The sequence below is a fragment of the Cetorhinus maximus genome, chromosome 1 (assembly GCF_964194155.1).
Source record: "Cetorhinus maximus chromosome 1, sCetMax3.hap1.1, whole genome shotgun sequence".
Lineage (NCBI taxonomy): Eukaryota > Metazoa > Chordata > Chondrichthyes > Lamniformes > Cetorhinidae > Cetorhinus > Cetorhinus maximus.
In genome coordinates, this window is record NC_135879.1 from 126,853,670 (window position 1) to 126,877,486 (window position 23,817).

Genomic DNA, 23,817 nt, shown 5'->3' on the forward strand with positions numbered 1-23,817 from the left:
ATAACAGGCAAATACGAACAATGAAGTCTCTGAAAGCAGGTTTGAACATCGAGGATGGAATTTGAGGAGGTTATGGAACTGGCCACATGGACAGGAAGAGATATGAAAATCAATCCTGAGTATGCTGTACTGCATAGGCTCCAGCAGGCTATGGAAAGTGGAAGGTAACTTATAGATAGGCTTTTAACTCATGGGTTTAGATAAAGAACTCAGCATTTTATTGGACACCTTGTATTAAAGAGAATCTTTACAGGACAATAAAGTCCTGTCAATGTAATACCCAGGTATACCCCTGAAAAGGGGCTATAAAAGACAGTGATTAAAATACATCAGAGTTGCCGTTAGAATTGAGTGACCTGGCCAGTCACACAGAACTGGAGTTCTCTAAGCAACTAAGTCATTTGACTTGGCTGGATCGTATGTGTAAAGCTTCATGAAATTCTTTGAGAGGCTATTGATATATAACCTCTGCGGTTTTGAATCTGTTTAGTAAACCAACCTCTTTAAGCAGATCTCATGTCTGAGAGATTTATCAACATCGCATAATTCTTGGGATCGGCCTTAATGAAGTGAGCTCTCAGCAGTGAGGCCTTGCAAAGGCAACAGAACCCACTCATTTGATTCCATGGTCCCAAATTTAAAAAATAAATAATGAAATTGTTTATCACCCAATATTTCACATAGTAAATATTGATGTTATTTCACCTAATTTTGATGAGATATGAACCACTGAAAGTAACCTCAGTACAGGTTGAGCTTTATTACATTTTGAACTTTGTCTCTTACTAGTCTGGAGTATATGCAGATTTGTCTCAGCTTTTAAGAGAGAAGCTGATTTCAGATTTTGCAATGAATGTATTCTTTACAATCATTTTTTTGAAATATAGATATGATAAATATATAATGCACACAATATTACATCCATATTTCCATTAAGTCTGTTCTGGTTACTATTCTATGTGGTACAGAGTCCTGGGCTATTGACACATTTAACGCAGTAGCTGAAGTATCTAGGATAGAAGCAAAATACTGCGGATGCTGGAAATCTGAAACAAAAATAGAAAATGCTGGAAAATATCAGCAGGTCTAACAGCATCTGGGGAGAGAAAAAAAATGAGTTAACGTTTTGAGTCCTTATAACTCCTCTTCAGAGCTGGTGTCTGTAAATGGTGTATCTAAATGTATACTGGAAAATGATGCTCAGAAGGAGAATAATGTTAATTCCTTAAAAACCTTCGATATAGAAACAAGATGGCTCTGAATTAGGGACAGCGGTAGCAGCTTTTGCTAGTTTGGTGCTAAAAAATTATTTGCAAACCAACTGCGTTGTAGCTGATCAAAAAAAAACTGATTGCTACTTATCCCTATATTTATTTAAATTTATATTTATTTGATTTTTTTAAAATTCATGGGGCTGGGGAAACAATTATACTTTGCTTTTTATGCTCAAGGTGAAGGATGTCAGTGTTGGGAATGGAAACCATTTCCCCCTTGTGCCATTATCAGCACCAACAACTCTGAGTCAAGTACAACCTGGACCAAATGCAAAATGAAACTTCCCTTAAACTGGTCCAAAAATGGATCATCTCGTACAGCAGCAGCACAAATTTATTTCATATATCAAGTCTCCTAGAAGTTTCTCTGAAAGAGATTTCAATTCAGTGCCAAACTAATATTACTGTCCCCCAAGAATTCTGTTAAGCAAACTCAAATTAATTTCACTTCGGATATTAGGTCGAGAGAAGAGATATTTCCCCATCAGTTATAGGTGCATTCAACTCCAGTTCCAAGAGATGAAGGAGTATGCTATTCCACTGTTTCATCTATATTTCAATGTTTTATTATTTTCAGTGGACAGATGATATCATTAAAAATGATCATTTATATGACGTACTAAAGAAGTTAATTAGCAACTCAATATTAAAGGTGAATTGAATTTGTACACCCTGCTATTCTAAGGAAACTGACAGTAATTATATGGATTTATCAGAATGAATCACTAGGAACCAAGAAAATTCAATGTACTGTATTTATTGCCTGATGCATGGAGTGCAGCAAGCATCAATAAAATGAGTTAATTTGGCATGCATACTAAAATACACATACACTTATATGTATTTTGTAGTATTTGTTAATACACACCAATAATTAATATTTAAATTATTTCTACAGGTTTTTGAGGCCTAGGGTACATGGTGACCAACAGTCGGGTGGGGGCAGGGGGTGGTCGTGGGGAGATTTTAACGGGGTCAAAACGGCAGGAAGACAGTTAAAATGGAGCTGGGTACTTGCTTACTCTTACCCTATCTTGATCTGTCTGACTGCAATTTTCAATTGTAGGAGGCAATGATACCTGCCTGAGGCCAGTGCTTCCTTCTGGCACAAGAGTTAAATCTCCATAATAGGTTAGATTTTATGAATTTGTGCTATTGTTACATTACAACAGTGACTGCACTGCAGAAGTGCTTCAATGGCTGTGAAGGGCTTTGGTTGGTCATGAAAGATGCTGTAGAAATGCAAGTCTTTTTTTATTGTTGCAGTTTCACTTGCATACATCAGGAATATGAGCACAAAGGTTGGTGGACTTCACAGTATCTGCCCTCCATTTCTGTTAAAATTCACCCTTACATACGAGGTCGATGATACTGTTACACATTCAAACTCTGACCCTCTTTTGTTTAGTAAGTGAGTTGAAACAGAGAGAGTTGAAAAACATAGCCACAACTTAGTGACACATTGGCCAGGATTTTAAGGCCCCTTTGGCTGGCCCACTGCATCCTCCGCAGCAGGTCCCGCCACAGCAGGGCTGGAAAATCCCTGCCATTTTTACAGCACTTCCAGTTGGATCATGGAGCAAAAGGTGATTGAAGTTCAATTCCCACTTTATTTAGATTTGCTATGAGTAACATGGAGTGAAATCAGTGGAATGGTGGAAAAGTGTGAAAGAGAATAATGCTTGGTGGTCAGTAATGCTTTCTGGCAGCCAGCTGCAGCAGTATAGCAGCAGGCCACCATTTGTCCTAGGCAACACTGCAGAGGAATGTAATTGCAGCACAACAAATCTATGAAGGCAGAGAAATTCAGAATGAAAGGTTGAATGGCCTCCTCCTCTGCTAAAATTTCTATGATTTTCCCAAACTAAACAATGTTCATTTGAGATTGGGGTAATAATTGGAGAAATAACTGCCATGGACACCTTTCTCCTCACCTGGAAGTTGCGTTCCACCTGTGTACTTGCTTGTGATCTATCTTCAGCACCAAAAACTAAAACTCAATTAATAATTAGCTCAAACGACTGAAGGTGGGTGGAGATAATGCTTTCATCCAGTTAGTCTGTACATCTTGAAAACTAATGAACAGATTTCAACGAAACTTGGCACACAGATAGGGTATGGTCTGTGTAAGAACAGATCAGTTTTTGGTGAAGATGCAGATCTGGATCCTGTTTTTTTTAATGGATCCATTCTTTAATATCACAAGATAGGGAACATTGATTTTTTTTTTAAGGCTGCTGTGTTTATTTTTTATTTAGAATGTTGTGGATTGTCTCAGCTGCTATGGTAGAATTTGTCACAGCAGTCAAAACGTGAGCAGAGTTTTCAGAGCAGGTTGTTGGATGTGGATTGGCCTGAAACATCCTCAATGTGATAGAGGCTCTTACTTTTAAAAAAAAATCAGTTTTGTAGTTACAGAGCATCAACTAGGTAGGAAAAAGCCTCAAAGAAGAACTGCATAATTGTAATAATGTTGAGTTAACACAGTGTGGCAAAGGTATGTGCTCTAGTGAGTGCCCTCTTTACATGTCTGTTAATGCAACGGAACTATTTTGCACAAGGCACATGCTTTATTATTTTTCTTCATTTCTTTTTCTTTTAGGTCCAGCTGAATGCATGCTTGAATTACTTTTGATAGAAGATATTAGTAGGCTCCATGAAACTCCTACTATAGTTTAAAATAACACATAATGACAGCAAAGGGAGAAAAAAAGAGGAAAAGTCTGACCAGCAAACTACAAGAGTTCCCATTTCCAAGGATATAGAGACCTTGCATTTTTGCAGCAATGAAGCAAATTATGTAATATTTTCCAAAAATCAAATATTAGTTGATTTATCACAACATTTATAGAGTATTTCTACATTTTCAGTACTTGCAATCCTAGATAAATTGCACCAATTCACAAACACTTTTCTACTTGGCAACTGTCCTTCCATTCAGAGTCAAGAGCAAAAGTGAGTTCTGCTCCAGTAGAATAAGGATGGTGATTACTTTGACTTGCATTATCACTTACTCTCAAAAGTAATGGTCTCTGGGAAATACAAATTAGTCCCATTATGTTAAAATGAATTCAAAGCAACCTAAGAGTGCACTTGGGGTAGTGGTGGCATAGTGGTAATGTCACAGGACAAATAATCCAGAAACCCAGACTAATACCCTGGAGGCATAGGTTCAAATCCCACTGTGGCAGCCAGTGAAATTTAAATTCATTTGTAAAAATAAATCTGAAATTGAATGCTAGCCTCTGTAATGATGACCATGAAACCATCATCAATTGTTGTAAAAACCCACCTGGTTTACTAGTGCCCATTTAGGGAAGGAAACCTGCCATTCTTACCCAGTCTAGCCTACATTTAACTCCAGACCTACATCAATGTGGTTGACTCTTAACTGCCCTCTGAAAACGCCTAGCAAGCTATTCAGCTTAAGGGCAAGTAGGGATGGGCAACAAATGCTGGCCTTGCCAGTGATAACTGCATCGCATTGAAAGAAAAACACAACTGAGATAACTCTATTAGATTTTACAAGATCAGTTACACATTAAGCAATGAACCAGTTTTATCTTCTTCATATTGAGTGTGATGAACTTTACAAAATAAATGCTTTTTTCACCCTGCAGACCACAGAACAGAAATCAAACTATACAAAGACATCCAACAAAAATAAAGTTTCTAGCTTAACCAAGAACTCTGGTTAAGCCATGGAGTTTGAATTTCTACCTCAAGTAACATCAGAACACATTTACCCTCAGCAAGATGGGCCAGCTTTGAGACAGCTGAGCATTGTCCCTAGCTTCCTCGAGAGGAGTAAAGATGTGGCCCAGGTTGATCTTCTGTCTTGGTTCAAGGAATAAGCATGACATTAGAGGACAGAAGTTGGGAATTAAACTTTAGATGGAAACTGAGGAACTTCCACTTCTGAATAGTGGCTGTGACAATTACCACCACTTGCCAATTCTGTAACAAAGCCCAGAGGGGTTATATCAATGAGGCACTAACGAGAGAGAAATTTTAAAAGTCAACACACATCCCTGGACCAGGTTATACTATCGGGATTCAGTGAATGGTGTCAAACAGAGGTAACACATTTACCCAAAGAGAATGAGGAAACAAGAAATAAATGAGGCAAAATCAACTTCGGGGCACTCTTAGAGTGGCCAATTAAAAGTATCATTGGAAAAGGTTAAGGAGCAAGCTGTCAACCTACCACCTGTCAGCTTCACAACAATGAATTGGAAAAGAAACCACACACAACTAAAAATAGAAGTTAATGATAATCTTTCCAGGGTAATTACAGAGCAGCTAATAAGATCATACAGTAATTTTTCACTGACATCAGAAAAATAATGTGAAATGGATCAATATGGTACATATTTGTATTATCACTTTAGCACAAAGACATCACAAATTTGAAGAAAAGGAACCATTCACTATCCAAACAAAAAGTTACAGTATTTTGGGGAAGTGTGAAGTATTTTGGGGAAGTGTGAAGTATTCTGTGAAAGTGTGAAATATTTTGGGAACATGTGAAGTATTTCGGGGAAGTGTGAAGTATTTTGGGACAGTGTGAAATATTTTGGGGAAGTGTGAAGTATCCTGGGAAAGTGTGAAGTATTTTGGGAAGTGTGAAGTGTTTTGGGGAAGTGTGAAATGTTTTGGGAAAGTGTGAAATGTGAAGTGTTTTGGGAAAGTGTGAAGTGGTTTGGGAAAGTGCGAAGTGTTTTGGGGAAGTGTGAAGTATTCTGGGAAAGTGTGAAATATTTTGAGAAGGTTCCTCTCAGAACACTTTAGAGACAAAGATGTCCAAGATAGAGCATTATAAAGTGAGATTAGGAAATGTGAGATTGTAACTATTTTGAACAGAAGCACTTTGTATACTATTCCTAAGAGACAGAAGTGGGTAATATTTTTGAATTTAAAAGCAACAGTTATAGAATCATTGCAAATATTAAAGAAGAAGATACAATTATCCAAAAAGCAGTTAAATTCCTCAAGGTGCAGAAATACTTGGAGCCAGGTTTAAAATAAAAATGCAACTTACACAAATGTCAAAGTTCTCAGCATCCCATTTTATTATAAATTTTGAATTTAAGTAGTAATTTATCAATCTAGACAGAATCTAGTTCAAAGTTTAACAACTGATCTCAAGTAATTCTTAATCAACTTTTTTTTTGATTAGCTCAGTAGCTGATACTTGTGGAAACATATCACGAAGTTTCAGTGTGTTCAAACCAACCTACTGAGAAATCTGCATCTGTATGATTATTTGTTTTCCCCAAAAATGTGCCTGGCCCCTTCCCCCAAACCCCACTGAACCTAAGCCTTAGGCGCAAGTTAGTGGAGCCAAGGCATAGAGACTGTTCAAACTGCACAGAGGCACTGCTGGAGTTTAACCAGCTAAAACCGTACAGCTTGCCACCACCGAGTGTTGATAAGTTCCCTGCTGCTTGTCTATCTATGACTACTCAACCTGTTTTACAATATTTACTTATAGGGTTATCTGGAGCTGAGCAGGAAGAATTCCAGCTCAAAATGACAAATTGTTCCATCGCAGGTTGGTCAAGCTGGCAGTTGTACCTGAGTCAGTTATTGGATTACCCAGTTTGCATTAGAAATTATCTTGATACCAAACCTGATTGCTTGGTGTGTCATCTCAATTCCAAAGAGATCCCTCTTAGTTCCCAAAAGAAGGATGTTCACTAGTTGGTCATTAGATAGCTGATAACTATCTTTCCAATTGCATAGTTATAAAGTTCTAAGTTTATAAATGCTCCACAGGTCTAGTGCTACTGACTGACCAGTTCCACTGAACTTGTAAGGTCTCCTTGTGGTATGGCAGGAGCACTATACTGGATTGGTGTCCAACTCAATAAGCTGTTGCAAGGGACCATCTGTATGGAAGTTGAGGTTTTTTTTTTGTTCATTCACGGGATGTGGGCTTCGCTGGCTGGGTCAGCATTTATTGCCCATCCCTAGTTGCCCTTGAGAAGGTGGTGGTGAGCTGCCTTCTTGAACCGCCACCATCCATATGGTGTAGGTACACCCACCGTGCTGTTAGGAAGGGCGTTCCAGGATTTTGACCCAGCGACAGTGAAGAAACGGCGATATATTTCCAAGTCAGGATGGTGAGTGACTTGGAAGGGAACTTCCAGGTGGTGGTGTTCCCATCTATCTGCTGCCCTTGTCCTTCTAGGTAGTAGTGGTTGTGGGTTTGGAAGATGCTGTCTAAGGAGCCTTGATGAATTCCTGCAGAGCACCTTGTAGATGGTACACACTGCTGCTACTGTGCATCGGTGGTGGAGGGAGTGAATGTTTGTGGATGTGGTGCCAATCAAGTGGACTGCTTTGTCCTGGACGGTGTCCAGCTTCTTCAGTGATGTAGGAGCTGCACTCATCCAGGCAAGTGGGGAACATTCCATAACATTCCTGACATGTGCCTTGTAGATGGTGGACAGGCTTTGGGAAGTCAGGAGGTGAGTTACTCGTCTCACGATTCCTAACCTCTGAACTACTCTTGTAACCACAGTATTTATATGGCTAGTCCAGTTCAGTTTCTGGTCAATGGTAAACCCCAGGATGTTGATAGTGGGGGATTCAGTGATGATAATGCCATTGAACATCAAGGGGTGATGGTTGGATTCTCTCTTGTTGGAGATGGTCATTGCCTGACACTTGTGTGTCGCGAATGTTACTTGCCACTTGTTAGCCCAAGCCTGCATATTATCCAGGTCTTGCTGCATTTGGACATGGACTGCTTCAGTATCTGAGGAGTCACAAATGGTGCTAAACATTGTGCAATCATCAGCGAACATCCCCACTTCTGACCTTATGATGAAAGGAAGGTTATTGATGAAGCAGCTGAAGATGGTTGGGCCAAGGACACTACCATGAGGAACTCCTGCAGCAATGTCCTGGAGCTGAGATGACTGACCTCTAACAACCACAACCATCTTCCTTTGTGCTTGGTATGACTCCAACCAGCGGAGAGCTTTCCCCCTGATTCCCATTGACTCCAGCTTTGCTAGGGCTCCTTGATGCCACACTTGGTCAAATGCTGCCTTGATGTCAAGGGCAGTCACCCTCACCGCACCTCTGGAGTTCAGCTCTTTTGTCCATGTTCGAATCAATGCTGTAATGAGGTCAGGAGCTGAGTGGCCTTGGCAGAACTCAAACTGGGCATTGGTGAGCAGGTTATTGCTAAGCAAGTGCTGCTTGATAGCACTGTTGATGACCCCTTCCATCACTTTACTGACGATCCAGAGTAGACTCATGTGGCGGTAATTGGCTGGGTTGGATTTGTCCTGCTTTTTGTGTACAGGACATACATGGACAATTTTCCACATAGCCAGGTAAATGCTAGTGTTGTAGCTGTACTGGAACAGCTTGGCTAGGGGCGCGGCAAGTTCTGGAGCACAAGTCTTCAGTACTATTGCTGGATTATTGTCAGGGCCCATATCCTTTGCAGTATCCAGTGCCTTCAGCCATTTCTTGATATCACGTGGAGCAAATCGAATTGGCTGAAGACTGGCATCAGTGATGCTGGGGACCTCTGGAGGAGGCCGAGATGGATCATACACTTGGCACTTCTGGCTGAAGATTGTTGCAAATGCCTCAGCCTTATCTTTTGCACTGCTGTGCTGGGCTCCTCCATTATTGAGGATGGGGATATTTGTGGAGTCTCCTCCTCCAGTGAGTTGTTTAATTGTCCACCGCCATTCACAACTGGATGTGGCAGGACTGCAGATCTTATCCGTTAGTTGTGGGATCGCTTAGCTTTGTCTATCACTTGCTGCTTATACTGTTTAGGATGCAAGTAGCCCTGTGTTGTTGCTTCACCAGGTTGACACCTCATTTTTAGATTTGCTTGGTGCTGCTCCTGCACTCTTCATTGAACCAGGGTTGATCCATTGGCTTGATAGTAATGGTAGAGTGGGGGATATGCTGGGCCATGTGGTTACAAACTCTTTTTGAGCACAATTCTGCTGCTGCTGATGGCCCACAGCGTCTCATGGATGCCCAGTCTTGAGTTGCTAGATCTGTTTGAAATCTATTCCATTTAGCACAGTGGTAGTGCCACCCCAACACGATGGAGGGTATCCTCAATGTGAAGGTGGGACTTTGTCTCCACAATGGCTGTGCGGTGGTCACTCCTACCGATACTGTCATGGACAGATGCATCAGTGGCAGGTAGGTTGGTGAGGATGAGGTCAAGTATGTTTTTCCCACTTGTTGGTTCCCTCACCACCTGCCGCAGGCCCAGTCTCGCAGTCTCAGCCAGCTTAGTCAGTAGTGGTGCTACCAAGCCACACTCGGTGATGGACATTGAAATCCCACCCCCCCAGAGTACATTCTGCGTCCTTGCCACCCTCAGTGCTTCCTCCAAGTGATGTTCAACATGGAGGAGCACTGATTCCTCAGCTGAGGGAGGGCAGAGTGTGGTAATCAGCAGGAGGTTTCCTTGCCCATGTTTGATCTGGTGCCATGGGACTTCATGGGGTCCGGAGTCAATGTTGAGGACTCCCAGGGCAACTCCCTTCCAACTGTATACCACTGTCCTGCTGGTGGGACAGGACATGCCCAGGGATGATGATGGTGGAGTCTGGGACATTATCTGTAAGGTACGATTCCTTAGTAGTTTGGATTTCAGGCTGTTGCTTGACTAGTCTGTGAGACAGCTCTCCCAATTTTGGCACTAGTGTCAGATGTTACTGAGAAGGTCTTTGCAGGGTCGACAGGGCTGCAATTGTCATTGTAATTTCTGGTGCCTAGGTCGATGCCAGGTGGTCCATTCCTTTTTTGTGTCTTTGTAGCAAGAGTGGCTTGCTAGGCCATTTAAGAGTCAACCACATTTCTGTGGGTCTGGAGTCACATGTAGGCCAGACCAGGTAAGGAACAATAGAAGGGATATTAGTGAACCAGATGTTTTTTTTTACAACAATCGGCATCATTAGATTTTTAATTCCAGATTTTTATTGAATTCAAATTCCACCATCTGCCGTGGCAGGATTGGAACCCAGGTCCCCAAAGCATTACCCTGGGTCTCTGGATTACTAGTCTAGTGACAATACCACTACGCCATCCCTTGGTACATTGTGCTACACAGAAAAGCAGATTAAATAACACTAAAACATGTTGCAGTTTAAGATGGTCATATAAAGATGTGTTCAAACTGATCTCTTTTATTATCATGAACTTTTGTGCGTAGTAGCAGACTTTCTTTCAAGACATGTATGAGATCCAAGACTGATTTCTACGGTGATTTTATGGCAAAAAAGGGAAGAGGCTGCAGCAAACAAGGATTCTGACCTACACTGATTGGCCACTGTGTATCTGGGTGGATCCATGGACTATTATTTATGTCCATGTTGTTGTGAGAAAGGTGATAGCAATTCCTTTGCACATCTTGTCATAAGTTGTGCTCCTGAGCATGGGTCTGAGCCTCAAACAGATGGATCAAAGATACGATGGCCCCTTCACAAGCAGTAAATAAAGCAGTACAATGCAACTGGCCTCAACGTTCAGATGAAAAATCCCTCAGGGTTGTCTTCATTTATAACCAGGTGTTTCTGCTGAAAGTGCACCGCTGGATGGTGGTTAAGGACAGGAGAAGGACTGGCTGTGGTGATTCTCACAAATAAACAACCTTTTCAGGTGTGTCAACTGGATTCAGACATGAAATCAGTCACTGGACTAAATGTCCAAGGGCTTCCAGCATTCAGAATCTACTGTCTAGCATCAGACACCACCTTCAGGGGAAGAGGAAGGAAAATGAAAGAAAATGAATAAAGATCCTCAGCTGGTTTCAGTGAGATTTGATATTATAAATCGGATTAAGGAGAAGTCACTGCTTAGGAAACATCAGCAAAGGGATCAGCCAGGGGATTTTTTCACGGAATTTATAGGGATCGTATTTATTCCTGGACCAGATACTTCCCCTCGTCGGGGGGGGGGTTGTGCGGGGGTGGGTGGGGGCGGGCGCGAACCTGATCGCCACCGTTTTACATGGCCGGGCCAATTAAGGCCCACCCACCATTACGCACGCCCGGAAGCGCTGAGCGCTCCCTGTGCGGGCAGCGGGGGGATTCCCTGAGTGGTTCCCTGCACTCTTTCGCACATGCGCAGGAAAGAGCGCAGAGATCACCCTGAAGCACCTCCGTTTTGTTTAAATTATGGAAATTTGAATAAAGGTGGGAAAAAAAATTAAGGACATGTCCCCTCATGTGAAACTGTCACATGAGCTGGGACATGTCCATTATTTATTTCAAAATGTTTTATTTAAATAATAAACCCTTCATGAAACCTCATCCTGTGGATGAGGTTTCATGAAAAATGCGAAGGCCGCCAGGGCTCTTCGCCTGCCCGCCAATGTTAAGGTTGGATGGCAGCTCAGTTAATTACTTGAATTACTTTTTAACAGGCCTTAATAGGCCTTTGGCAGTTCGGCAGGCTCGCAGCCGACTTGGCTGTGCGCCCGCCAAACTGAATATCTGAATGACTTGTGGTGACATTGGGATGTCTGCCTGACGTCGCCACACGTCATTTTATGCATTGGCGAGCGGGCCCCGCCCCCCACTTGCCGACGGGAAAATGCTGCCCCTGGACACTCATCCAAACATGATCACAGCTTACAGTGAAGATTCATCATCAACCTGAAACGCTAACTCTATTTCTCTCAGATGCTGCCTGACCTGCTGAGTATTTCAGCATTTTCTGCTTTTATTTATGTTTTTTTTTTACTTCTGTTCTGACCAAACATCCTATTAACAAATGGATTTGACAGACCTTAATTTGGAGGCTATTTTAAAAATTCATTTATGGGATGTGGGCATCACAGGCTAGGCCAGCATTTATTGCCCATTCCTAATTGCCCTTGCGAAGGTCGTGGTGAGCTGCCTTCTTGAACAGCTGCAGTCCACATGGTGTAGGTACACCCACAGTGCTGTTAGGAGGGAGTTCCAGGATTTTGACCCAGTGACAGTCAAAGAACGGTGAGATATTTCCAAGTCAGGATGGTGAGTGGCTTGGAGGGGAACTTCCAGGTGGTGGTGTTCCCATGTGTCTGCTGCCCTTGTCCTTCTAGATGGTAGAGGTTGTGGGTTTGGAAGATGCTGCCTAAGGGGACTTGGTGCGTTTCTGCAGTGCATTTTTAAAGTGGTACACACTGCTGCCACTGTTTGTTGGTGGTGGAGAGAGTGAATAATTGTGGATAGGGTGCCAATTAAGCGAGCTGCTTTGTCCTGGATGGTGTCAAGCTTCTTGAGTGTTGCTGGAGCTGCACTCATCCAGGCAGGTGGTAAATGTTCCAACATACTCCTGACTTGTGCCTTGTAGATGGTGGACAGGCTTTGGGGAGCCAGGAGGTGAGTTACCCACTGCACTCTCTAGCCTCTGACCCGCTCTTGTAGCCACAGTATTTATATGGCTAGTCCAGTTCAGTTTCTGGTCAATGGTAACCGCTAGAATGTTGATATTATTAGTCAACTAGTGATATTAGCAATAAATATAGACTACGTAAATTAAGTAGTGAACTAGATCCTCAGATCTGCCAGTACCATGTTGAGGAACTATATCTAATGCAGGTTGCATAAACTGTATAAACTACTTACCACAAATGACCTGTAACCATTGCATTATTCAATTGAAAAGTACCTGTTAAATTGTGCTTTTTCCTCAGAAGAGCAGATGTTTTCCATGTATATCCATTTATGTCATAGATACACTCAAATACGAGCAATAAGGGTAGATATTGTTCATGTTAAAAAGCCACAGAAATACTAACTTCACACACCTGTAGAGGTGACCAATCAGGGCTGCAAGAGTAACCCGGTTGACTCGTGGTAATGTTTGTATTAACATTCGGTACTTTTCCAGTCTTTCCTTTTCATTTTGTACATCTAGTGACAAAAGGTTGTTGAGGTTAAGCACAGGCAGAAGGTTCAGAAAAAGGCAATGCATCACATGGACTCAACATGACTGAACTGTTACATTACATCAAAAAAGCCTTACAAGCCTGATTACCACACTGGCCTTTTCTTGATGTAATATTACATACCATCTTCATGAGCATAACTCATTATAAAACAGTGCCCTTAGTGACATAGGTAACAGGTTGCTGAGAGTTGTGTGTTCTCTCACAGGGCTCCAGCTGAACTCATTTTAAAGAGATTATAAGCACTTAATGGCACAGAAGGTTTTGCTTACAGAATTCTGCAGAGAGTTAATTTCTACTTTCTTCTAAACAAACAAAACTTTCAAGCAATTCAGCTTTCAATGAATTCATCTAGCAGCTCTCTGAGCACACACAAAATACCTTTTTACTCAGGGGTTTTATGATTTATGGAGCTCACTGTGATTTGTGGGTTGGGGTTTGTATCTCACTCTAATACAACCTTTCCTAAAATTACATTCTTAAAATATTCACAGAAACCATGCAAACATAAATTCATGATGTGTTTGGATTTGAAAATGAGATGCATTGAAATGCTTAGCTAGGGATGAATACATATATTATATTTTATACATTAATGTGGTGATGGAAGCTAAAAGAGGTGAAAAACATGATGGGGGATGTGCATAAAGCATAAAGGGGGAGAATTTGAAGTCACAAAGCCTATATACGTGATATTGCTCAATGCCAATTTTGCAAAATGTTTAGCCATTTCAAGATTATCCACCTTTCTCTGGAGTTTAAACATATCAAGTTATAAGTTGCGTGAAACACTTTGGTTCCTGGCTTGTCCTAATTTTAGGACAAGAATTACAGAATTACAGAATTGTTATGGTGCAGAAGGAAGCCATTCGGCCCATCATGTCTGCACCAGCTCTCCGAATGAGCATTATGACTCAGTGCCATTGCCCTGCCTTTTCCCCGTAGCCCTGCACATTGTTTCTATTTAAATAATTATCTAATGGCCCCTTGAATGCCTCAATTGAACCTGTCTCCACCACACTTATTAGAAAAAGATTAGAAAAAAGATTAGAAAAAGTACCCATAATGCTGGCAGTCTCATGGCATTTGTGGAAAAAAAACTCAGCTTTGCATCAGCAAAACTTTAATTAGTATACATCAAGTAACACAATCAAAAGAATGTGTGCGCTCTGGAACTAGACACACTTCTAGCCAAGTTGTTCCAGTGCAGCTAGAATGCTGGCACCTACGCAACAATGCGGAAAATTGGCCAGGTATATCGTCAAAAAGTTGGGCAAATCTAATCTAACAAATTATCGTCCATTTAGTCTACTCAATCGTCAGTAGAGTGGCGGAAGGTGGTATCAACAATGCTGCTAAGCCTAATTGATATAGGTTGGATTCTGCAAGGGCCACTTGCTCCAGGCCTGATTACAACCTTGGTCCAGCATTGACAAAACGGCTGAATTCAAGAGGTGAGATGACAATGTATACCCTTGACATCAACGCACTATTTGATAGATTGTGGCATCAAGGAGCTCTAGCAAAACTGGGAATCAAGGGGAAAACTCTCCGCTGGTAGGAGTCATACCAAGCACAAAGGAAGCTGGTTGTGGTTGTTGGAGGTCAGTCATCTCAGCTCCAGGATATCACTGCAGGAGTTCCTCAGGGTAGTGTCCCAGGCCCAACCATCTTCAGCTGCTTCATCAATGATCTTCCCTCCATCATAAGGTCAGAAGTGGGGATGTAAGCTGATGATTGCAGTGTTCAATTTCATTTGCAATTCCTCACTGTAATGATATAGTGCCTGCATGCAGGTTCCAGATAACATTCAGGCTTGGGATGAAAAAAGGCAGATAACATTTATGCCACACGAGTGCCAGGCAATGACCACTTCCAACAAGAGAGAAGTCTAGCCCAAGGGCTCTCAAACTGTGAGTTGTGACCCCCGGTGTGATTGCAGAGCTCACATCTGGGGTCGCGAGCCCCCCTCCTCAAAGGCAACAATGGTGACTGGAGAGGAGACCCCTTAGTCTTGAGGCTCTGGCTGGACAGCATTGGACCCACTGGATCAATTCCGCAGAACAGCAAGGTGCGGATGGTGAGGCCAAAGTGCCCTTTAATATCACAAACCGGTGAGTTTGAGTGGGCTCGGGGTGCTTGTGCACTAACTTGGCGCAGGCAGTGGCCGGCAAGTGTTACTTAGTCACCGACAGACCGATGAGAAGCCAAGAGGTCATGTGGTTGAGCCGTGAAGGTGTGTGGTGGCTTCAAAATTTTCTGTGTTTCTACTTCAAGCAGTTCAAGTAGACAAGGTTGTAAAGAAGGCATATGGAATGCTCTCCTTCATTGGCAGAGGTGTAGAATATAAAAGAAAGGATATAATGTTGGAATTGTATAAAACACTGGTGAGGCCACAACTGGAGTATTGTGTGCAGTTCTGGTCACCACATTACAGGAAGGACGTAATAGCTCTGGAGAGAGTGCAGAGGAGGTTTACAAGAATGTTGCCAGGGTTAGAAAAGTGTAGCTACAAGGAGAGATTGGATAGGTTGGGGTTATTTTCCTTAGAACAAAGAAGGCTGAGAGGTGACTCGATTGAGGTGTACAAAACTATGAGGGGAATAGATAGAGTGGACAGGATAAAATTGTTTCCCTTGGTGGAGAATTCTAGAACCAGGGAACATAGATTCAAGATAAGTGGCAGAAGTTGTAGGGGGTACACGAGGAAGAACTTTTTTACGCAGAGGGTAGTGGGTGTCTGGAATTCGCTACCCAAGTTGGTGGTAGAGGCAGAAATTCTAAACTCTTTTAAAAAGTACCTGGATCTGCACCTTAAGTGCTGTGAGCTGCAGGGCTATGGGCTGGGTGCAGGAAGGTGGGATTAGAAAGGACACCTGGGTGTCCTCGGGCTGGTATGGATAAGATGGGCCGAATGGCCTCCTTCTGTGCTGTAACTTATCTATGGTTCTGTCTGCTTGTTGTACAGGCTTCTCACCCCACAATAGTGACTCCACTTCACAGGCACCAACAACAACAACTAGACCAAAAAGTTTGTAGAGGTGTGGGGCAGGTAGGAAGGGGAGAGGAGCTGCTAAGTAAATGAATGGGGCAGTGGTGGAGTGAGTGAGTGGTGGAGAAGTAGGGGGTTGGGGCTGCTGAGTGAGCGTATGTAGTGGGGAAGGTGTTTGGGAAAAGTGGCTGCTGAGTGAGTGGTGAGAGCAGGGTTGGGAATAGGGGCATGTGTGTGTGTATATGTAGTTTGTGGTGGGGAAGAGAGGCTGATTACAATGTGGGCATGGAGGTTGAGGGGGTGGCAATTCCCTCAGTCTTCTGCTCCCAGGGAATATGCAGAGCTTGGTTGAAACTTACGTATGCACATAAGATCATATTTTTGTGAAATATTTTAAAATGCCAGAGTTTCATACTTATATGTTGATCAATAATACACAAACTTTAATAATTATATACTTAATATTACTATGTTGCCTTACTTACTGCTGTCACTGAAAGCAGGCTGTGGTAATACTTCTTGTCCCTGTTTGTTGGTCTGTTTTACTACAAAAAATATATCTCAAAAACTAATGGACAGATTTCAATAAAACTGGGTACACAGATAGAGTATGGCTCAAGGAAGAACTTATCAATTTTTGGCAAAGATACAGATCTGGATCCTGGAATTTTTTTTTAATTAAAGGATCCATCTGTTAACATGTGGAGATAGGGAAAATTGAAAAGAAAATTTTTCTTTCAGGAAGCTGTTGATTGTTTTAGAATGTTGTGGGTTATCTTAGCTGCTGTGATGGAATTTGTCAAAATATGAACAGAATTTTCAGAGCAGGTTGTTGGATGAGTACTGGCCTGAAGTCTCCTCAGTGAGATGGAAGCTTTGAATAAAATTATTTGTTTTTTCAGCTTTGTAGTTACAGAGCATCAAAATGGCAGAGTAAGCCTCAAGGAAAAGCTGTGTAATTGTAATAACGTTGAGTGACAATACTGAGTGACTGCTTCACATATTGCTGTTATGTTTTTCCAGGTGTTTGAGGTCAGGTTAATTTTCAAGTGCAAAAAATGGGGTCACATTGGAAAATATTTTGGGAAGCATTGGTGTATCTAACTCTCCATGACACTCAATGTCATTACCATTGATTAATGCCCCACCAAACACATCCTGAAGGTCACCACTGACCAGGAAGTCAACTGGACCAGCATATAAATACAGTGTCTACAATAGCAAGTTAAAGGCTGAGAATTCTGCCGTGAGTAGCTTAACTCCTAGCTTCCCAAAGCCTGTCCACGAGTCACAAGTCAGGAGTGTGATGGAATACTCTCCACTTGCCTGGAAGTGTGCAGCTTAAACAATAATCAAGAAGCTTGACGCCATTTTGGACAAAGAAGCCTGCTCTATTGCCACCTCGTTCACCACCTTAAATATTCTTTCCTTCCACCACGAACACACAGTGGCAACAGTGTGTACCATCTACAAGATGCACAGCAGCAACTCACTAAGGCTCCTTAGACAGCACCTCACAAACCTCCACCATCTAGAAGGACAAGGTCAACAGATGCACGGGAACACCACCACCTGCAGGTTCCTCTCCAAGCTACATCATCTTAACTTGGAACTATATCACCATTCCTTCACTGTTGCTGGGTCAAAATACTGGAACTCCCTCCCACTTACACCAGATGGATTAAAACAGTTCAAGGAGGCAACTCACCACACCTTCTCAATAGCAGTTAGGAATGGGCAACACCTGCTGGCCTTGCCAGCAATGCTTACATCCCGTGAATGAGTAAATAAGAAAAAAGTAGCGGAGGTAATGTTCTGTTGCAAAGTGCAAAATTGCAATTGCTCAGGTGTCAGAGACTGATTAGAATTAATGAGGTACAGGCTGCAGAATGTAGTTATCTGAAACTGACCAGATAAAAGTCAGTAAACGCAGTAGCATAAAGACCTGTCTGATATATTTATGTAACGTTAGAATCATGTCTGATACTATTTTCTCCTGGTTTAACACACAAAAAGGTAAATCAAGTAAGTGCTCTACTGATAATGCAAGTGTATAAAAAATAAAGAGCAGTCTTCTGGTGAAGGTGAATAGTGGACTAACAAATGAATTATTTCATAGTGGGATGCAGTCTCACCTATATCTTCTCCCTCAGCTTCCCCAAAGGCTAGTTCTGCATACCAGTTAGATTATTGGTTTGTAATAATGATGAATAATGAAAAGGAAGGGGAAGCAGATTAGATCCAGTCAGTTCATGATATTTTCACGTATTGTCTTGATGTGAGCACTAAGGCAGTATTTGTCACATTTTCTGGGCCTGAGCTTTTCCTGCGTCAGGCTGGCTCAGTGGGAGCGGATGGGGGGGGCGGTTGCCGCCCGCGATTAGCTCCACACTGCCATTTTCGCGGGCAGGCCAATTAAGGCCCGCCCAGTGTTATACGCGAGTGGTAGTGCTCAGTGCTACATGGGCGGGCAGGGGGAGGAGGGAGAGTCGGGGCTAGCGCTCTTTTGCGCATGCTTGCGAAAGAGCGCTTCAATCTCCCTGAGGCACGGAGCTGCCTCAGTGAGATTGAAGGGCTTTTAAAAACAATGAATAAAATCAATAAAAATTTAATGAAACATGTCCCCTCGTGATTGTGTCACATGAGATGGGACATGTTTTTATTTTTCAGGAAAACTTTTTATTTAATTTATAAAAGCTTTAGGGAACCTCATCCCTTGCCTTGATAGTCCTCCTCAAGTGCATTACCTCACACATTTCCGGGTCGAATTCCATTTGCCACTGATCTGCCCACCTGACCAGTCCATTGATATCGTCTTGCAGTTTACGGCTATCCTCCTCACTATTTATCACCCTACCAATTTTCATGTCATCCTCAAACTTCTTAGTCATACCCCCTACATTTAAGCCCAAATCATTTTTGTACACCACAAACAGCAAGGGCCCCAGCACCAAGCCCTGTGGAACCCCACTGGAATCAGACTTCCAGTCACAGAAACATCCCTCTACCATCGCCCTCTGCTTCCTGCCTCTCAGCCAATTTTGGACCAACGTGTCACTTTGCCTTGGATCCCATGGGCTCTTACTATTTTGACCAGTCTGCTGTGAGGGACCTTAACAAAAGCCTTGCTAAAGTGGATGTAGACCACATCAAATTCATTACCCTCATTAACACTCCTGGTTACCTCCTCAAAAAAAATCGCACCTTGGAGCATTTTACTATGTTAAAGGTGCTATATAAATATGAATTGTTGTTGATGTTCTCATCATCTATCATGTCAACACGTGCCACTACACTCTCTCATAGGTCTGATCATTCTCCTATTACAGGAGGAGAGTTCACGGAATACTTGGGAGAGGGGAAGAACCGATGTTACAGCTGGCACATGCAGAGGATGAATGTGAGGGATTCTGTGTCTTTGAATTTAATTTGTATTTTTTGAGGCAGAACTTAACCAAAGCAGAAACTGAACTGAAAAGGGAAACAGAAAGGGAAACAGAACAGGTAAAAATAGAAAGGAGGCTGGCCCTCCCAGTTTCTAATGAAGCTAAAACAAACTGAGATTTGGAAACTAAAAGTTTTGGGCAAATTGACCTAGTTGAAAGATATAAAAGGACACAGGTCAGTCCAAACTGAGCAGTAGCGATTGATGAGTCCAGTGGCGCAACACAGGCAAGCTGTAGATGACTGAAGAAGAGAGTCAAATCTAGAAGCTGAGAATAAGTTGCTGAAGCTGTTTCTTGAAGATAATAGTGGTGGGCGATGAATAGGAAAACATGAATTACCAGGGACCAAAAGGGGGATATGCAAGCCTGGTTGGCTGCTTTTAGGGCTGCTTTGTGTTAGTGACATTGGGCAGGGCAGGAAGACTGGTTGTTGCATGTGTTTCTGATATTCGTCCATCGCTGCAGCCTAAGTGATCCTTGCATTAACAAGGGCATCCTTGGCATTAATGTGAACAGCTGGTACTTCACTGTCCTCGTCACCTTCCTCTTCATCATTTCCAGCTCCTCGGGATCCTCTGCTCAATTAACCTTGTCCTCTCGCAGATCCAAATCTCGCTGCTGCGCAAATATCGTGCAGAGCACAGCACAAGACAGGCATTCTGGACACTAGCTGGTGTATTCTGAAGGGCATCTCCAGGTCTGTTGAGGCACCTAAAGGACGTTATCAGTATGTCATAGGCTTATTCAATCACACATCTTGTGGTCATATGGCATTCAGTGTTCTGTTGGGTTCTTTGGTTGAGCTTCTGACAGGTGCCATCAGCCATGCTTTAAGTGGGCATGCCTTGGCTCCTAGCAGACACCCCTTAAGTGCGTTTCCAGGTGTGAAGACATCAGGGAGCTTGGACTGCCAGATAGTGAAAGTATCATGGATGTTGCCTGGAAACCTTGCGCACACCTTCAAAAATATTTTTTTGTGGTTGCTCACCAGCTCACATTGATGTGATGGAAGCCCTTGCAGTTGTCAAATTCCCTTGGTTGATCTGTGGCTGCACTGGCTGCTACATGTGAGCAGTTGATGACATCAAGCACCTTTGAGAAGCCAGTCAGAGCTACAAAGCCGAGGGGCTGTTCATTTTGACTGGCATCATTGCAAGCAAAGTTCACATAATTGCTGACCTTCACATTAGTAACTTGTTTTATGCATTTTTGGGCCATCAGCTATGACCTCCTGGTTATGTCTCAGGCAGAGCCCCAGAAGGTTCTGGAGGGAAAAAAAATGCTGAGGATGGTGTTCACCTTCCCAGCCACTGACAAAATGCACTCACCAGGTCCAGCAGACAGCATATCTGCTTCTAGGAGGCTGTAAATGCCTGCTACCAACTGATGCAACAACCTGATCTCCTGAAAGACTGGTTTTCTGATAGACCTAGATGGCTCAGTTTCTGCTTATAGAACATGTTTCATAAATATTGCCTCATGCAAGCTGTACATCTCATCTATGCTATCCAGCTGCAGATCTCTGAACAGCAGGCTGCTGCTGCTGGCCATATTGCTCCTAGTTTGAAGTCCAGCCTAAGGCAACCAAAGCACCATCCATCACGATGAGATTCAGAAAACCTCCAAAGTAAAAAAAGTAAACTCTCAATAAAAGTATTGTGAACAAACCAGGTAAGAAAGTATCTGTGAGTACTGAGTGTTTACTGCAGTATTTCCATGAGTTTTAGTCAGCCCACCCCCCACAACTGCCATTGTGTTCTCATCTTGTTTTCACAGGCGAGTTTCAGGAATTGCAGGAAACACACAGATATGCTGTTATTTGCAAGTGTGTTGCAATATGACTCCTCTTGAGTGATTAGCACATGCTAATAGGTGACCTGCCTTTCCCAGGATTTTGCATTCAACCAACCTAATGTGCTCAATTTAAACAAGGCAGCTGACAGGATGGAGCAGGTTCCAGACACATTCACATTTTTGCTGCTTTTAACCCCTCGCCTGTATGCAAACTCCTCAATGTCTAAAGAAAAATAGTGTTTAAAAAGACCCTCTGTACCACATATATACACAATATATTTGTAAAAACAAAACTTATAGAAATATAAGTTGTTGCTGTGTCACATTTGTTATCCAATATATTGAGAACATCTGCATTATGTACCAACTTGTACACGAGTTTAACACCAATCTGACAACAAAAATTAAAAGATTCTGAATGCAAAATGAACATTTGATAAAAAATATATTCTTAAATGTAAGTTTAGCGAGTACACTAAAGAATTTATTTCTTTTCTGCACTCCCAGAAATGCCAATAAAGGAACTGTGCATCTAATTTTACAATCCTGGTGCACAAATTAGTAATTTAAGTAAATATTGAAGGTATATCAGATAACAAAATAAACCTTAGTATAGAGTTTTTATTTTGAAAAGAACAAATTATCTTATGACCTGAAAGCCAAGAAATTCCTAGCAAACTGCTATGGTGGTGAAAATGGTTTGGGGTGGGATTGGGATTTCGGTACAGCCTCGGTTTTGCTTCTGCTCAGAATCCTTGGTCAGTAAGTTTCTACATTTTGGGTGGGTGGCCACTGCATATTGGCTCAACTGGAATGCCTGTCCCAGTGGTGGATGGTGGGGTTTTCCATGAAGGAAGAATTTGGCTGTAGCATAGCAGAGCCAGCTGCACTGGAAGAAGCTGAAGAAAGATGGTCTGAAAGTCTTCAGACGTCCAGTATCTCTGAGGCAACTAGTGGAATGTGGAATAGTTAACTAATGATATCATTACAGATACATACAAATCTAGTCTATTACTGATTTTGGTAATGGAATTGATTTCCATGTCCATTAAGATGTTTTGGCATCTTCGTAGAATAAGGCATCATTAATTTTGTTTACATTACAGAAAATGGATAAAAAGCACAGAATATTTAAATGTTTTGTATTACCCAATGCAGACAACCAATATGGATATAACTCCTTGGTAAGTAGAGCATCATCTATTTCGAACAGAAACCTCTTCATCACATCCGCCACATCACCCAGCTGATGTTCCCCAATTCTCAGTTTCACATTTCTGGCGTCTTTTCTAAACTGATCCAGAAGCAGGTTAACTCGTGATGGTGTGCCATTTTTTTGGTAAATTCCTTCACAGCCAAGCCCTAATGATGAGTGAATTATATTTCATTAAACACACACACATAAAATACAATTCTACTTTATTTAGGAAGGGATAACCAAAGTCTCCATTCAACAGACATTTTGAAATGTTTGTGTTAAAGGCTTATAACACGACTGCATTGATAAACCCAACTGAAAAAGACATTGTCCTAAGGGCTACAGAAATGTATTAAAATACTTAGCACCAACATCTGAGTGCATCAATGTGTACAATTAGGAATCACTTCTGTAATTTGAAGGGAAAGCACTTTCTCACTTCATTTTAAATTACACTTCTGGGCACAATAAAAATGAAAAGTTTTAATCTTTTTGGCAGTATCAAAACAGGCAATAATTGGCTGTGTGAATCTTGGCTTCCACTCTGTAACAGGACTTCCCTCTTGTTCTTTCCTCCTCGCTCTCTTTGTTTCTGCCTTTATACTTAAAACCTGTCATATGTCGAATGTTTCCCAATTCTTTGAAAGGTCATTAAATTGAAATGTTAACATTGTTTTTCTCTCCATAGATGCTGCCTGGCCTGCTGAGAAGTTCCAGCATTTTTTGTTTTATTACTGCTGTGTGACTTGTTTGATGTGGTTGTCGTCTGAAATGCAATCAGTATTTATGAGCTATATTTTTGTTCTTTCCATCATTTCTTAAAATAAACTCACCTTTATGCATCTTCCTCCACCCATGATGATGAGATACTCATTGACCAGCTATCAGGCACAACTTATGCAAGTATAGGCATATTTGAATTTAATAGGAAATATATTAACAATTAATAACAACTGATCCCACCGTTGCCCTGCAATGCAGTATTAAAATATGCAACATCTATTGATATGCTAAACAACTGACTGTGCTTGGACATAAAACTACATTCTCTAACTCTTTTCACAGAAGGAGATGCACAAAATAGCAGAAGTAGTGCAACACACTGGGCAGGATTTTACATCCCACGGGCGGGCACATGCCTGACCCGATCGGGCATAAAATAGAGCGCGATGACGTCAGGCAAG

At 42.0% G+C, this 23,817-nt stretch overlaps 1 protein-coding gene across 5 annotated transcripts in view; it reads right to left on the reverse strand.

Moving 5' to 3' along the window:
* Window positions 1–23,817, reverse strand: part of arap2 (ArfGAP with RhoGAP domain, ankyrin repeat and PH domain 2) — a 454,954-nt gene that overhangs the window by 105,898 nt on the left and 325,239 nt on the right. For all 5 annotated transcript variants that reach the window (XM_078546079.1, XM_078546088.1, XM_078546071.1 and 2 more), the window contains 2 exons: window positions 22,585–22,797; window positions 13,063–13,168 (listed from right to left, as the gene is read on the reverse strand). In XM_078546079.1, coding sequence (XP_078402205.1) covers window positions 13,063–13,168; window positions 22,585–22,797 — 319 coding nt within the window. The remainder of the gene's footprint in view (window positions 1–13,062; window positions 13,169–22,584; window positions 22,798–23,817) is intronic.